General features: G+C 37.1%; 1 protein-coding gene across 17 annotated transcripts in view; it reads left to right on the forward strand.

Moving 5' to 3' along the window:
- Positions 1 to 18,040, forward strand: part of LOC136845355 (early endosome antigen 1) — a 190,661-nt gene that overhangs the window by 91,136 nt on the left and 81,485 nt on the right. For 11 of the 17 annotated variants that reach the window (XM_067115616.1, XM_067115610.1, XM_067115618.1 and 8 more), the window contains 10 exons: positions 1,602 to 1,709; positions 4,481 to 4,717; positions 9,746 to 9,865; positions 10,831 to 10,956; positions 11,368 to 11,490; positions 12,772 to 13,017; positions 14,529 to 14,660; positions 15,396 to 15,572; positions 16,461 to 16,824; positions 17,246 to 17,638. In XM_067115616.1, the coding sequence (XP_066971717.1) occupies positions 1,602 to 1,709; positions 4,481 to 4,717; positions 9,746 to 9,865; positions 10,831 to 10,956; positions 11,368 to 11,490; positions 12,772 to 13,017; positions 14,529 to 14,660; positions 15,396 to 15,572; positions 16,461 to 16,824; positions 17,246 to 17,638 (2,026 nt within the window). The remainder of the gene's footprint in view (positions 1 to 1,601; positions 1,710 to 4,480; positions 4,718 to 9,745; positions 9,866 to 10,830; positions 10,957 to 11,367; positions 11,491 to 12,771; positions 13,018 to 14,528; positions 14,661 to 15,395; positions 15,573 to 16,460; positions 16,825 to 17,245; positions 17,639 to 18,040) is intronic. The other 6 variants (XM_067115625.1, XM_067115622.1, XM_067115624.1 and 3 more) reach the window with 2 other exon arrangements.

Here is an 18,040-nt window from a genome sequence, read left to right on the forward strand (position 1 = left end):
AAAGCTTTTCCGAATGGCATCAGGTAACACAGGTAAAAGAATGTGAAAAAATACGAATTAGTAACTTTTCGACGTAAACAAATAAATGGTATTAATAGGAATTGCTATAAGAAAATTATACCCAGGATAAATATATGTGTGTGGATATTTTATATATATATATATATATATATATATATATATATATATATATATATATATATATATATATATATATTATAAGATCGGATTAAAAGAGGATATACTGAATGTATTTTATTCAACAAATACACTTTTTTTTCTCGTACGGATTTTCAATAGGATTTTCAATAATTTAACCGGATACACGCGATCAATTGTTTTTAGATTTCGAAAAATATGTTCTGGTGATAGGGTGCTCGTTATTGGTAATCCGCTTAAAAAATTAGAGAGTATTAATGCGTAAAGGGACTGTAAATAATCGTTTTTTTTTAAGAGTAAAAAAATTATTCCATGATTCGTTTTTGAAGATTTGATTATTTTTTAAGGGAAATTTTTCTGTTGGGTGGTAAGCTTTGTCAAAGGTTTGGATAAAAGGATTATATTAGCATCAAATTTTCTGTTTAAGCAGCTTATTTTAGAAAGAATTCTAGGTATAAATTGTTGAAATAATAAATAGAATTATAATATTAACAGAGACCGAAGTCATTGAGAACATAGGATAGAATAACATTAATTAGTGCTGTAGTTTTTTGTAAAACTTCATAGCAGAAGTTTTAATGAGAAAAGGGCTTATATTCATCGTTGCGCTTAGAAAGCAGGCTATTGGGAATTTTCTAATATAAAAGAAAATTTATTGATGAGAATATTTTATTATGGATGAAAATTTATTGGTGGGAATAATATAATGAGAATTAAAATTTATTGGGAGTATTCTAATATAAATAAAAATGTATTGATGGGAATATTTTGATAAGGATGAAAATGTATTGATGGGAATATTCTATTATGGATGAAAATGTATTGATGGGATTATTCTATTATGGATGAAAATTTGTTGATGGAAATATTCTATTATGGATGAAAATTTAATTGATGGAATTATTCCAGTAAATATAAAAATGTATTTTTGATTGGACAAAATTCCTGATTATAATCTGACAGGGATGAAAGTGTAATACTTTGAATATTATAATTGGGATGAGAATTAAATGAGAGACCACCCTCACATGAAATTAAGTCAAGGAAATTATGACTGAAATGAAAATTTAAATTTCCATTTGTAATCAAAATTCTGGGAAAATATACTAACAGGAAGGAAATTTAGTATATAGGATTTCCCAAAAAATAAAAAGAAAAAGCTTTCCAGTAGTAATAAAATTTATTGGAAAATCTAACAAGAAGGCAATTTAGTATAAAGGATTCCCCTAAAAAGGAAAAAAGCAAAACTTTCCACTGGTAAAAAATTTATTGGAAAATCTAACAGAAAGGAAATTTAATATTAGAGGATTTCCCTAAATAGAAAAACAATACTGTCTTACAAGCGATAATTCACACAGGTTTTCCAGAACTAGATTTCGTCTCAGTCTCAGAAGAATGTGGCAAATGCATCTTCTTCTTCTTCTTCCTTTTTATTTCTGCAGGTTGACGACTTGAACGACGACATGAAGAGCAAAAACAAAGAAATCAAGGACCTGAAGAAGGAGATCGAGAAGCGTCCACTCCCGAAGGACGTCGAGAAGACGATGGAGGTGAGTTTATAAAAGTCTGTTTTACTTTTCTTTGTTTTTTGAACCTTCGGAGGTGTCAAGTAATAATTAGAATATTTCCTCAGGCTCCTCTACTTTATGTTTAAGGAACCTTAGTAGGCGTCGAGTAATGACTAAAACGTTTCCTTAGGTTCCTGTTGGGATCCGTAGGATCTTTATCGTGGCAAGATTGCACCAAAAGCGTCCTTAAACCAACCTAAATGAACCTAGGTTGATCTGGCTAGCTTAGAGGCAGACTGACCGTTTTGTACCTGAGAAGGTCTTAAATAATAATCAGAATATATCCTCAGGTTCCTATTGTGTATCATTGTCTTTCTACGTCTCTCGTGATTCGTAGGACATTCCTTGTAGTAGGAGAGCACCAAGGGCGTCCCTAACCTAACCTAAATTCACCTAGGTTGATCTAACTAACTTAGAGCAGACATCTTGACCGTTTTGTACCCGAGGAGGTGCTAAGCAGAAATTTTATTATTGCCTCGGGTTCCTATTGTGTATCCTTGTCTTCCTACGCCTCTTGGGATCTACAGGACCTTTCTCGTAGCAAGAGAGCGCCAAGGGCGTCCCCACCCTAACCTAAAGTAACCTAAGTTAACCTGACTATAGCTTATAGGCAGAGATCTTGACAGAGTTTCGTTCATGCGTAGTGATATCTTCAGACTCTTGTATGAGAAACTGTCCCTTGGCCCGTGACTTTTTCTGGGTGCATGAATTACTAAATACTTTTAAATTAATATATACTTTTTATTTCTATTTGTAGTAAAATCCGTAGTTACTCATATGATTAGCTACTAATTGATAGGAGTATTTTTTATTTTCACTGCAGTACTTGTGTTATAATGATCTAAATGTTCAACATCTGTGGGTCATATTGGTGCAGTCTTTCCACAAAAAAAAAAAAAAGTTGGGAACACCACAGCACGAAATGTTAGTTTTGGCTTAAGTAAAATCATTCTTATTCAGAAGGCATTCGTAACTAATTTATTTCAAACTTATATCTTCAAAATTCGTGATGCTGTCAGTTTTCCCAAAAATTACTGTTCCCCTGAAAGGTGCTTGGCAAAATATTCAGCTGGATTCATCATTTCGTTCACATGTGGCAGCGTCTAATGAAGCTGTATTAATTTGTTGCCAGTTTCTTTACATATGACACCCTTAAAGGTATGATTTTTTTTTATTAAGAATGAGCTGAATCCCCCAAAATCTAATCATGGCTAGAATGTGAATATGTCTGTCAAGTTTCATCAGATTCAATTCTGTGGTTCCTGAATATCCTACTAAAACACACACACACACACACACACACACACACACACACACACACACACACACGCACACACACACACACTACACACTACTCACTACTCACTAGGGAAAGCAATAGCTCCCTTCCCACGTCGTTAGTTGAAGTGATAAACAAAAAACGCAAAAGGTTTGAACAAATAAACTGAAGTCCTTTGACTGACAATCTTTCACGTCGTTAATGTCCACTTCAGTATCAGCTGATGTTCCTTGATCTTTGTTCCTGAATCTTTGTTCATGGACCCTTGCTCCTCGGTTTCTAAGGGGGAATCAGTCCTCAAGGAGAGTTTTACGACAGACGTGATTACTGACCAGCAATTATGCTTCTTGGATAAACAATTATCATATTATTACGTATTCTAATTAAGAGCTTCAGCGGACTTGCATATGCGTGACCGTGTGACATATGAGAGCATTAAAACAGATTTCTTCCTTGATGGATTTAGGGAGTAAGTTTGGTTTATTAATAATGATGTTAGGTCCTATAAAGAAAAGAATGTTTGAATGTGTATCTTTCCCACCTAGGAGGGTTTGGTTACTGTTCCAGTCACTTTTGTATAAACACAAGGCTTGAATTATAATTATCAACATTTTTATGATCATTATTACTTTAACACCCGAGACTTGAAGTATATCATTATCATCAGCATCATAATATTATGATTGCCAGTTTTAACCCAGGACTTGAATCACTGACATCATTAGTGTTATAAACAATCACAATCACTAGTTTTAATACAGGACATGAATTATAATGAGCTTCACTATTATAATCATAATCATCAATTTGTAAACCAGGAGTCGAATTACAGTCGTCATCACTATTATAATCATAATCATCATCAGCTCTCCACCCAAGACTTCACGTATCATTATTAAAAGCATCATAATCATAATCAGCAGTTTTAAAACAGAACATGGGTTATAATGAGCTTCACTATTATAATCATAATCATTAGTTTTAAACCAGGACTTGAAGTAGTATTATGTTCAACATAGTAATTATGGTTACAGTTTTTAATCCAGGATTATAATGAATTTCATTATTATTAGCATAATCATAATCACTAATTTAACTCAGGACTTAGATTATCAGTATAATCACTATTGCAATCATAGTCATAATCACCAGTTTTAACCCATAATCATAAATACCAGTTTTAACCAGGAATTGAATTGCACTAATGTAATCATAATCACAATCACTAGTATTAACGCAGGACTTAGATTACAGTTATCATCACTATTACAATCATAATCACCAGTTTTAACCTGGGACTTTAATTCCAAAGAGTTTTACTGTATAATCGTAATCATCAGATTTAAGCCAGATCTGAATCACAATTGTAATCACTCTCGTAATCACAATCAACATCAGCTTTCCACCCAAAACTCGAAATATTATCATTATAAATATCATCAGCATAACACTCACAACCCAACTCTATCCCCAGGACTTGAGATCGAAGCTGCAGGCGGCCGAACAACTCTGCGAGGAACTGATGGACGAGAACGAGGAGTACAAGAAAGAGGTCAAGGCGCTGGAGGACGAGATCGAGGAGATGCAGGACAACTTCCGCGAGGAGCAGGCCGACGAGTACAGAGACCTCAAGCGGGAGCTGGAACAGACAGCCAAGAACTGCAGGGTCCTCCAGTTCAAGCTGAAGAAGGCAGAGAGGCGCTCGGAGATGGTGAGGCAATTTGGGGACTGGTTCCGGAGTGAGGTGATTTGGGGGTAGGCCATAGTGGTAGAAATAAAGTCCATATTATTATTATTATTATTATTATTATTATTATTATTATTATTATTATTATTATTATCTCATAATCGCAAGGCAGAGAGGCACTCGGAAATGGTGAGGAAATTTGCTGACTTGTTTGGGAGTGAGGTGATTTTGGGGTAGGTTGTAATAACAGTGATGAAATCCATATTATTAATTATTTTCTTTATAAAAAAACTCATAATCGCAAGAGTCACTAAAATAGTGAAGAAATCTATAATGGTGTCAGTATAAATTTTTATTAAAGATATATATAAAGCGAGAGCTTTCAAGAACCTGCTCAAGTCTCCTTCTCAGTCTCAGATTGAGGAGGAAAATCGAGCAGGTATTTGGAAGATCTTGTTTGATACACACACACACACACACATACACACACATATATATATATATATATATATATATATATATATATATAAATATATTTACATATATACGTCATAATGGAAATATATTCAGTGGATTTATTATTATTATTATTTTTTTTTTCTATCACAGTCATCCTATTCGACTTGATGGTTTATAGTGTGGGTTCCGGGTTGCATCCTGCCTCCTTAGGAGTCCAAGGAGTCCATCAGTTTTCTCACTCTGTGCGCTGTTTCTAGTGGCCCACTTTTCTACATGAGTCCTGGAGCTACTTCAGCATCTAGTTTTTCCAGATTCCTTTTCAGGGATCTTGGGATCGTGCCTAGTGCTCCTGTGATTATGGGATACTTATCAATTTTTTCTCTTTCTTTCTCGTCTACTCTGGTGTCCCATGGTATTGCGACATCAGTGAGTGATACTTTATTGTTGATTTTGTCAATCAACGTCACGTCTGGGCTATCAGTTCTGATACTGTAGCCCCAGCGGATCTTTTGCCTGATCGTTTTCTATCACTCCCTCAGGTTGGTGTTCGTACCACTTATTACTGCAAGCTAGCTGGTGTTTCTTGCACAGATTGTAGTGGAGGGCTTTTGCTACTGAATCATGCCTCTTTTTGTACTGGTTCTGTGCAAGCGCCGGACATTCGCTTGCTATGTGGTTTATAGTCTCGTCTTTCATATTGCGCTTCCTGCATATGGGCGAGATGTTATTTCCATTTATTGTTCTTTGGACATATCTGGTTCTTAGGGCCTGATCTTGTGCCGCTGTTAGCATTCCTTCTGTTTCCTTCTTGAGTTCTCCCCTCTTTAGCCATTGCCATGTTTCATCGCTGTCTGTCTCATGTACTGTCCGTGCATTGGTTCGTTGTGCCATTCCTCTGTTCTGGTTTTTATTCTCCTGTCTCTGTAAATTTCTGGGTCTTCCTCTGCTTTTATCAGTCCTTCTTCCCATGCACTCCTTAGCCACTCGTCTTCACTGGTTTTCATATATTGCCCCAGTGCTCTGCTCTCGACGTTGACGCAGTCGTCTATGCTTAGTAGACCTCTCCCCCCTTCCTTTCGTGTTATGTATAGTCTGTCTGTATTTGCTCTTGAGTGCAGTGCTTTGTGTATTGTCATGTGTTTTCTAGTTTTCTGGTCTATGCTGCGGAGTTCAGCCTTCGTCCACTCCACTACTCCTGCGCTGTATCTGATTACTGGTACTGCCCATGTGTTTATGGCTTTCGTCATGTTTCCGGCGTTGAGTTTTGACCTGAGTATCGCCTTAAGTCTCTGCAGTTATTCTTTCCTGATCGTGTCCTTCATCTCTTGGCGTTTTATATCCTCTCCTCCTTTTATTCCTATGTATTTGTATCCTGTCTCATGTATGTGTTTGAAGGTATTCCCGTCTGGTAGCTTTATCCCTTCAGTCCTTGTTACTTTGCCTTTTTGTATGTTGACCAAGGGGTATTTTTCTATTCCAAACTCCATCCTGATGTCCCCAGATACAATCCTTACAGTCGGGATTAGGATATCTATTGCCTTGATGCTCTTACCATACAGCTTGATGTTGTCATTATTATTATTATTATTATTATTATTATTATTATTATTATTATTATTATTATTATTATTATTATTATTAGTGGTAGTATTGTACCCACTCTTAGTTCCTCGTTGGTCAGGTCGGTATAGTTCTCGGCTAGCACTCTGCTAGCGTTCGAGTCTCCGGCCGGCCAAAGAAGATTTAGAGGAATTTATTTCTGGTGACAGAAATTCATTTCTAGCTATAATGTGGTTGATTCCACAATAGCTGTAGGTCCCGTTGCTATTCAATTGATTTTCGTAAAATAAGTCTAATCCTTGAGGCCCAGCCTTAGGAGAGCTGTTAATCAGCTCAGTGATCTGGTTAAACTAAGGTATACTTTTTTTTAACTTGTACCCATTCTTTCAAATATGACGGTATGATACCAGAGGGTCATTGGTAAAACGCAATTCATGTTATTTAGAAGTAAAGCGTGCACACGCACACACGCAGTTTTTCGTTCCTGATCTGCAAGGACAGTATCTGAGTAAAGTACCCAGGAAGCAAAAAATAATAATAAAATAAAAAAAAAAGCCTCATTATATCTTGCACCTAACTTTTAAACATTCTAATAGTGACTTATACTATTTTGCATGCCCTTCTCTTCACGCAGTATTACCAAGCAGTGATTTTAAATGACCTCAATTATTTTGCTCCTAAAAGGATTTCTTCTAAAATAGAGAAATTTATTTCTTTATGGGAAAGACTCATTTCAGATCAGTGCAGAAAACATTTTTTTAGATAAAAACTAATTTTTTAATGACTAGGAGACATCCGCTCAATTTTACTAGTTAATTTCTAGACAGTTGAGTAACAAACTTCCATACATAAAAATGATGGAATTTCTGTATAATCTAATAAGCAAAATGTTTTGTCATGGTAACGTAACGTAATGCACAGATGTACATTCATCTTAATAAAGAAGAAGAAATCTCATTTCTATTAAATCGGAGCCTTATATGTACCACTAATAGGTAAAAAATAACAATTTCATCCTCTTAAGGGAAACTTCAATTCGTACCCTTAATGGGAAAATGTCGTATCAAATAGTAACAAATCCCAGACTCCATTTCGGCTGGGTAATACAACTTTCAGTTTGTCCTAATTAGGAAGCCTACACATCTCAGTGAGGAAACACCCTCCCCGTCTTTTTTGGGGGAGGGTGGCGTTGGCCCCTTGATATTTGGCGTTAATAAGCAAACTCTTTAAAATTTCTTGTTAGTAAGGCATCTTATTTTCACCTTGACGAAGCTTAAAATCTTTTCTTCTGTATTGAAGCTGATCTGTGAAAGGTTTGTCAGGTGCTACAAAGTATCCTTGTTAAAGGGAAAGGTAATAAATTGTCTCATTAGTGGATAAACATGAGGAAAATAATTGAGTTGGTCTTGGTGCCCAGATGTGAGAGAGAGTGAATGGAAGAGATTTTTGCAATATAGAAGCAACGATTTACTTGGGAAATAACCAACCAGTCATTAACTAGTCATTCGGAAAGGGAATTAACCAGTTATTCAGAAAAAGAATCATCCAGTTTTTCCAACAAGGATCAACCAGCCTAATTATTCAGAAAAAATAATCGACCAGTTATACAGAAAAGAACTAACAATCAGTTATTCACAAAAGAATCAACAGCCAATTATTCAGAAAAAAAATCGACCAGTTATACAGAAAAAATAACTAACAACAGTTATTCACAAAAGAATCAACAGCAATTATTCAGAAAAAATAATCGACCAATTATAAAAAGAAAGAAATGAAAACCAATTATTCACAAAAGAATCAACGCCAGTTATTCAGAAAAAATCGACCAATTATATAGAAAAAACTAGCAACCAATTATTCACAAAAAAATCAACGGCCAGATATTCAGAAAAGAACCAACCAATTATTCGGAAAAAGAATCAAACCAATTAAAAAAAAGGGCCGAAATAGTTATTCAGAAAAAGAAGCAAACAATTATTCAGAAAAGGAATCAACCAATTATTCAAAAAAGGAATCAACCAATTATTCAAAAAAAAGAACCAATTATTCAGAGAAGGAATCAACCAATTATTCAGAGAAAAAAAACAATTATTCAGAAAAGGAATCATCAACCAATTATTCAGAAAAACAATCAATCAATTATTCAAAAAAAGACTGAATCAGTTAATCAGAAAAAGAACCAACCAATTATTCAAAAAAAGAACAACCAATTAGCTGGAAAAAGAACCAACATATTATTAAAAAAACAGAACCAACCAATTATTCAGGAAAAGAACAACCAATTATCCGGAAAAAGAACCAACCACTTATTAAAAAAAGAATCAAACCAATTATTCTAATAAAAGAATCTTGCCCACTCCTTCCTGTCCTCATTCCAGATGCAGGTGGATCTCGGGGGTTGGGGGGGCGGTTGGAATGGGGGTCTTTGGACGGGAATGGGAGGGTGAGCGAGGGAAGGAGGTTGGGAGGCAGCAAGGGTGGCCGGAGAGTGTTCAGTTAAGCAAGTCTTAATCACGAATTAACTCTTGCGGGAAATTCGAGTGAGTTAAGCAAAATCAAGACTGAAGGGCTCACTTGCATTTCGGTTCTTTGACTTGCTAATTGCCTTCTTTCTTGTTTTGGGTATAAAGGAAGGTGGGTGTAATTAATGCCGTGAAAAACAAGTCCTATTTACTCCTCTCACTTTAATTACGAATAATTAGGTTTTGAGATTAGATGGTACTTGAATATAATCTTGTAGGTATAAGTATAATCATATAAAGATTATTCATACAATGATTGCGTTCATATGTATTCATGTATTAGTTACGAAGAATTAGGTCTTGAGATTAGATGGTACTTGAATATAATCTTGTAGGTATAAGTATGATCATATAAAGATTATTCATACATGATTGCATTCATTTACTGTAAACTTACGTTTCACCGCTGAATGACCTTTGGCCTAAAATATATATTTTTCTATTTTATTCTGACACCAAACCATCCCCACTGATAAAAATCTAATCTATCTTTCTCCTTCTTTCTTCCCAGCTGGAAAGAGACAAGGGTGAAATCGACGATAAGCTGAAGGAACTTCAAGTTGGGGAGAGCGACGTCCAGAAAGCCGAGAAGATCAAGTACTTGGAGAAAGAGGTCAATTTGGCCAAGGAGGTGAGTTATTGAAATTATTATTGTTTTTGTTTTTGGCGTTGATGTCTTTGCCAACAGTAGCGCCTTAACTTAATGCAGTTCAGCTTAACGGGCACCAACTTAATGGACCTGTACCTAGCTGTTACCAACTTACCAGACATCCTGACGTACATCAACTTAACGGACATCAACTTAACGGACATCAACTTATCAGACATCAACTTATCAGACAGCATCTTACCGTACATCAGCTTAACGGGCATCAACTTCACATACATCAACTTAAAGGACCTCTACTTAACGGAAATCAACTTAACAGACATCATCTAAATGTAAATCAACTTAACAGACCACAGCTTAATTTACATCAGCTTAATGAACCTCATTGTAACATACGTCAACTCAATGGACTTCAATCTGACATGCATCAACTTAACAGACCTCTACTTAACAGACATCAGCTTAACGTACATCTAATTAACGGACCTCTGCGTAACCGAAACCAACTTAACAGACATGAGCTTAATGTAAATCAACTTAACAGACCGCAACTTAATGTACATCAACGTAATGAACCTCAGCGTGATGTACGTCAACTGAATGGACTTCAACCTTACGTACATCAGCTTAACAGACATCAAAATGAGTGTGTAATTTAGGAATATTAAGAAGGAAGAGAGTAAAGAGACTTGAAAAAGATTTATAGACGTTTGGGAAAATATACAGGAGGAATGAGACTGCCTGCAAGCTAGGGATGAATGATACATTGCATGTAGGGGAGTTCGACTGCTGATGAGCCTTCTGTGTGAGTGTATGGAGTGGCTAATGTTGTGAGAAAGATTTCTGTACAGGTGTTCATCGACGACCCAGCTGTGCCAGTGATTGTTGTGTTATTTTTAACCTATGGCCATCTTTAATTATAGGAATCTCTTTACTCCTAATGAGAGAACGTAATTTATATTCTTACAATTCTTTCTCATTCAAAGGTATCGATGAAAATGCACGACGAAATGGAGAAGATGAAGAAGCAGTTGGAAGAGGCTGAACAGGACAAGAAAATACTGACAGAGAAATTCAAGGACCAGCCGATCAAACCGGGTGGAAAGTACAGTGTAAGTTTTGGTGGTAGAGTCTGCGTGAACTTTGACTTTGTTTCTTTAGCCACAGGCTTGACCTCGCCTTCCAAATTAGCTCGTAACATCTGTCACAATACCTATTTTCCTCAAGTTAATTTAAAATCTCTTCTTTCAGAATGCTTATACTTTGGTGGCTCTCAGATTTTTATCAATTTTTTTCAATTTGGGTGTCTCAGTACTCGGTGCCTTTTATTTCAGAGTTGTTATTACTTCACATATCTTATTCTCATTTATTTTGTAATCTTTTATCGTTCTTACTTAATATTCCAACTCCATTCTCATTACCTTCTTCTGATGTGATCACGATTCTCGTAATATTTTACTAATCTCACTTTGTCTTTTCGAAATCTCCCGGCACTCTCATGTTCTCTCTTCTTCTTCTTGCAGCGATCTCAAATGATGGGAAGGCAAGGAAGCCAAGACAACACAGACCAGCTGATGAGAGACTTGCAAGACGCCGGGGAACGCGAGCAGGACCTCAAGGACCAGTTGAAGTTTGCAGAAGAAGAGGTAAGGATTCACAAGGGAGGTTACTGTGAGTTTTGGGGCTCAAGAAGTAAAATCTGGGGTTTGGAAGGGGAAAGGTTTTTAGGGACATAAAGGGTGAGGTCATAAGAGTGATGTTTTTCTCGATACCTGAACCGTTGCCTTGTTGTGAGGGTTTAGAAAAGGTGCACTGAGATGTGACACTTAAAGTGAAATGTTCTCTGTGTATTATCTAATCCTTTGCCGGCTTGGAAGGGCTTAGGCTTAGGTACTAAGTTCTTGTCCTTAGAAAGGCAACTTTTTCCTAAACACCCAACCTGTTGCTGTCTTGGAAGGGTTTAGAAAAGGGATTATGGCGCTTGGTGCTTAATGAACTAAAACTTTTCCACAGTACCTGGTTTCTGATGCTTCAAGGAGAACCCTTTCTCGAATTGAGACTAAATTTAGACAACTTTAGCTTTAATTTTTTTCTTTTTTGAGTAATTACTTAGTCATGTTTTCAGATAACCTTCAAATGAATCAGAACAGACCAAGTAATCGCCTTGACTGGTTTTCAAATAAATGAAACTGTCGGCTTCAAGAAATAGCTCCGTCATGTTTTCAAATAGTTTTTAAAATTTCAAGTCAGATTTCGTTTACTGGCTGTAGAATGTTTGCGAACTGGCATTTAGTTGATCAAGTTAGATTTTGAGTAACTAATTTAGTATGTTTTCAAATAAGCCTTCAGGAAACCGAATCAGACTCTGAGTAATTGCTTTAGTATATTTCCAAATAAGCTTCAGGGAATCAAGTTAGCCTTTGAGTAATAACTCTAGAATTTTTTCAAACAAACTTTCAGTGAATCAAGTTAGCCTTTGAGTAATAGCTCTAGAATGTTTTCAAATAGCTTTCAGTAAATCAAACCAGCCTTTGAATTATAGCTCTAGAATTTTTTCAAATAAGCTTTCAGTAAATCAAGCCAGCCTTTGAATTATAGCTCTAGAATGTTTTCAAACGAGCTTTCAGTAAATCAAGTCAGCCTTTGAGTAATTGCGCTAGAATATTTTCAAATAAGCTTTCAGGTAACCAAGGCAGCCTTTGGGTGATTGCTTTAGAATTTTTTCAAACAAGCTCTCAGGTAACCAAGTCAGCCTTTGGGTGATTGCTCTAGAATTTTTTCAAACAAGCTCTCAGGTAACCAAGTCATCCTTTGGGTGATTGCTCTACAATTTTTTCGAATAAGCTTTCAGGGAATCAAATCAGACTCGGCGTAACAACCCCAGTAGCATCCAGGGAACCCAACCTAACCTCCAGATTTCCCCACAGACCAAGAACCTCCGGAAAAAGCTCTCGAGAGTCGAGGAGGAGAACGAAACTCTAGCCCTTCAGTTGAAGAAAATGAGCAACAAGGCGAAGGCTGACCGTCAGAGGTCACTGGAACGCTCTGGATCTCTGGAAAGGGCCAGTTCCGTCGAGAGAGGTCAGCTGAGTCGACAGGGATCGACTGAAAAGCCTCCGGTGAAAGAACCTGACGAGGGCATTACAGAGGACCTCGACCCAACGGAGCTGAAGGTTCGTTGGAAGTTTTATTCTGGTTAGATTTTGTCTGAGAATGATATCAGTAACATTTGCCAGTACAGGTTAGAATATAGTTTCTTGTAAATCAGGTTTAGGTTCATTTCTAAGTTCTAAAATTACTTTAACTTCATATCTACAACATTTTCCAATGAATTTTTCACTCAAGAACTTTTTAAATAACATTGTCTTGATGTAGTGGTTCCTCTGAAGGTTTGATTACTCTTAAGACATCTATAACTTCTTTCACTTTAGGAAGACCTTTTCTGACTTTAATTCCTTCAAAACAAAAGATTTTACGCCTGTTTTCATTTCATGTATGGCCTTTTTTTTCCTAAATTAAAATCTGTAATTTCTGTATCTGCTCGCAAGTTTGGCGACCCTGAAGACAATTTGTATAATGTAATATTTTTTACCTCAGACATAGACATATTTCTGTGTTAATGTTGCTTAAAATAAAAGGTATAACTTTTGCACCTCACTTATGAACTTATTTTTACTAAATTTATTTTTCCTCAAGTTTACAAAATGGAATGTTTTCGCTTAATACTTGTAACTGCGTCGTAGGTCTCCTCTGACCCTTGAACTTTTCAAGTAGGTCATTTTAATTCACAAAATACCACAATATTTTGTGAATTAAAATGGCCTATTAAAAATTTTTTTTTAATTGCTTAGGACATCATTATATTAAATGTTCCTGATGGCATTCAGTCTATGAATGATAACTAAGTCCAATTGACTTGTGATTATGAATTGAAAATCCTCTTTTAAATAAAAATGTTATTTTAGACTTCACTTCATTCTATCAAACGTTCCTGGCAGATAAACTAAAACAAAAATGGTAGCGTATTCAGACGGAAAAATGATTTCCCTGCATGTTCTCAGTTTTCTTTAACATATTTTAGTAAGATGCCTAACGAATTTGAATTAGATGATTTAACCATTTATTACTAAAGATAAAAACATTTTAGAAAGACGTCGTTTAGATTTCTGTGAAATTAGTCTAATTCTGGTTTTCTCAGATGCTTTCTTAAGTTATCAGTCCATGTGAAAGCATTTCCTACATACCTTCTGTTTAGTGTAGTAAACTGCAAAGTTGTCAACCTACCTTCATTTGCTTAGCCGCGAAAGAAACTGTTGGCAAATACAAAGAGGAACATTTAATTGTTCAGTTATTTTTTTATATTTTGTGGGAATTCTTCAATGCATATCTATATGAAAGCTTGTGCTCTTGGTCTGTTGGTTCTTGTCTCCATTATACTTGTGCCTGCAATAGTCTGTTAAGGCCTGTTGCAAAGCTCAGTTTGGCACACCAAAGTTGCCTAATTACCCAGGTATCTAATTAATTCGGTGCATGTCTATGGAAACTCGTACTCTTAATCTATTTATACCTGTCCTCATTATAATTTACTTACAATAGTCTGCTAAGCTTCTTACAAATTCAGTTTGGTACACCAAACTTGCCTAATTACTCAGATACCTAATTCACTCACTCCATTCTTCCCCAGATCCAGTTAGAATTGAACGAACAAGAAGCTGCTGTTCTCAGAAGGAAGGTTGAAGATTTGGAGTCAGAAAACGAGAGACTACAGAGAGAAATTAAAGGCGTTCTGAGCTCTGCTGACCTTAGAACAAAGAAGGTAAAAGAATATGAATTTCAGCTTCAGTTTTAATAGTAAACTTTGTTTTAAGAGTCAGAAAATACAAGTTATGAAATCTTTTCATGCCATTTTACACGGACCTGCTAACGATACATCTATTTTGAGTTTTCGATTGTCTACACTGAATTAAGTTAAAGCATTTTCAAATCTGCCCCTAAAGCCAGAAATATTTCAGGTGTTTCATTGTCTACAGTTAATCAAATTACAGAATTTTTTATACACCCTAAAGCTACAAATTGTTTGATTTTGTTTGTTTGTTTACAGTTACTTAAAATTACAGAATTTTCGAACCTGTCCCCAACGCTACAATGACTTAAGTTACAGAATTTTTATACATATTAGTTTTATAAAAAAATGATTTCTCTAACATATGTGCTTAGTTATGACAAAGGTCATCAATTTTTGTCAGCTAGTAATGGTTATTATCAAGATAAACTGGTGAATAACACTATACAGTACGTTGTAATTAATTTGTATATTAATGAATTGCCTAAGAGAAAGTGTCATATATCTCTCGTAATTATATTAACTTTGAATAACTTTGTCATCAATTATTCCTCTGATATGAAATCATATTTCAGTCGTAGGGGTTGTGGCACTCTGCTTCCCATTCAAGCTTGAAAGTTTTATGCTGAATTATTTTGCAATGTTTAACTGTCTAACCTGTATCTACATGAAGGAAAGATTCGGAAATCTTTGGTTTTATCCTTTCAGGGTGACTCTAGCGGCGACTCCCAGAGACTCGAGAAGGAAGCAGAGCTCCTGAGAACGAAAGTCAGCGACATCGAACAGGAGAACGAGAAGCTCTTGGAAGAGAACAAGAGACTGCAGCTGAAGGCTGTCAAGCGCCTTCCACTTAGCGGAAGTGAAAGCAGCTACATCGAGAGACAGGTAGGTTTTGAGGTCTTCTGTTTTTCTTTCTCTCTTCTTTTAAATCTGTCAGTTAAAAAACCGCCATGGACAGAGTCAACAGACTGTAAACCCAAGGGGCCGCCAAAGGGAAATCAACCTGCAGAGAGTGACAAGTTATAGGACAAGGGGATAAATAAATAAATAAGAGGGAATAGAACGTAAAACTGATACCTCTGAATTCAGGAGACATCAGCAGAAAGCAGGAATGAATTTGCTCCTCACTTAAACATTTAGAAATGATATGACTCCATAACTGCACTAGGCAAACAATTCCATATTTTAGTTGTAGACATAATAAAACTCATAGCAAACTAATTAGTACATCTGATGCTAGAAAGCGACTCACTGTTAGCAGCAACAGCCTGCCTAGTGTGGTATCTTTAGCTACGCCAGGGAGGTTTTATGTTTATAGTGCAGGTGGGTCATTGGTCTGGTTGTAAGCAGGATGACACTGAAGGGTGGCCTTAGTGAATGGCAAAAAGAGATTAAGTTTGGGAATAACAGGAATGTCGCTTTTGGGGAGACAGAACTGTTGTCCCCAAAATGCTTTTGTATACATAATAACTTTGTATATGCTTCTTTTAATTATTAAGTTGTTCCAACCAAGAGAGAGAACACCAAGACTCCAGAACCCTGCTTACAGTTTGACATTAGCAGTAGACTACACTTGTGTTTATTTATTTATTTTTATTTTATTTACTTATTTAGTTTGAGCTTACGAAATTGTATCCCTAAAAATCTAGGACTAATACTCCAAAGCCCATCTTTCAGTTTGACAGGGACGGTAACCTGCACTGGTGTTTATGTATTTGTTTATTTTTTGCATCAACTTGATCCCAAGTAAACAAACCGCATGATTCCTTCCAGGTCATGGAAGACAAGGTCCGGCGCCTCGAGAAGAAGCTGAAGGAGACCAACGACAAGCTGAAGAACGCCCAGCTGAATGCATCCTCGAGCAGCATCGCCGGAAACAACATAGACGGTAAGGCAAAGGGTTCCAACGACGTTGCCCTCGAAGGCCTCAAAAAGGAGGTGACTGAGAAAGACGGCGAGATCACCGATCTCAGAGCCAAACTGAAAGACCTCCAGGAGGCGTGCGACAAGGTGACCAAAGAGTGCGAGGACATGAAAAACGCCTCGGCCTACAGGGACCGCACGCCCAAGAAGCCCAAAGACCTCACGCCTAAGGCCACGCTCATTAAGTGGGTGGAGGAGCTTGAGAGTGAATGTGGTAAGTGGAGATCCTCACTCCCAAGGATTCTGTGAGTGAAGTTATATATATATACCCCACCCCCTCCACCCACCCACCCACCCCCTCTCTTACCTTTGCTGTGCCCTCCTAGGATGAGGGCAAATATGGCCTATTATAATCTGTTAATTATCCAGACAACTAATCAGATTAAAGAGTTTGGACAGAGAAAGCCAGTACAACTGGAGGCTCTAGCATTATTAATTCACTCTAATTGTTTTTAGCTTCCCCTCTCCCCCCAGCCCTCTTTTTTATTTCAAACATTTGCTGCTGTTGGTAACAGCTTCCGCCACTTTGCTTACTTGAATGGCAGCCTTTAAGTTCATAACAGCAAAAGAGAAAAGTGAGAGAGCCATGATTAGCCTGTTCCTCCATCCTGTAACCTCCACTCCTTTGCCAACAGCCACTCTCAATGTGAAGCTAAAATTCCTTGAGACCGAGAAACAAGTCCTGGATGAAATGAACAAAGGTAAGAGAGACTCCAATAGCGCCGTTGATGGTGAAATGTGCCACTTGCTCTTCACCGAGCGCGAGGACCTCCTGATCGAGAACAAATCTCTGAAGGAGAGAGTCGAGACCAAGGAGTCGGACGTGAGACTGCAGAAACGAAAAGTGCGAGAGCTTGAGATGGAGAACAGTAAGCTCTCCGACCAGATCAAGGCATTCAAGGAGAAGGAGGGCAAGATCAAAGATGTCAGAGCAGCTGGAGACCAGAAGAGCAAGCTCTCCAAAATATCCGATTTCACTCCCAAATCGGTCCTGAAACAAATGGTTGATGAGCTGAGTGACGAGTGCGGTAAGTCGTTTTGCCGTAGCGGTAGACAAACAGAGAAAAAAAGAGAAAGAAAGGGGGAAAACAACCAAACCTACTTTCCTGGAATGAACTTAGAGAGGAGCAGAGCACCTACAAGAAGGAAGCTGACTACAGCTGCTTGATTTTGGATGCGCTTTTCTGTACTTTGCCATGTTGCTGCAGAAGGACCTACCTGCTGCTCATTTTGGCATAGCTATGCCGCCTTGGTAAACACCACGACGTCTTTCCATGGGCGACATATCGGCATAAGCTACGCTACGCAAGAGCACTAACCTGGATTGTGCTTTCTGACACACACACAAAACAATCGTAGACATCGGGGAACAGAACTTCGCGTACCACAAGAAACTGGAGTGTGATGAGGTGGTTTCAAAACAGACACTT

This window comes from Macrobrachium rosenbergii, chromosome 13, assembly GCF_040412425.1.
Source record: "Macrobrachium rosenbergii isolate ZJJX-2024 chromosome 13, ASM4041242v1, whole genome shotgun sequence".
In the NCBI taxonomy this organism is placed as follows: domain Eukaryota; kingdom Metazoa; phylum Arthropoda; class Malacostraca; order Decapoda; family Palaemonidae; genus Macrobrachium; species Macrobrachium rosenbergii.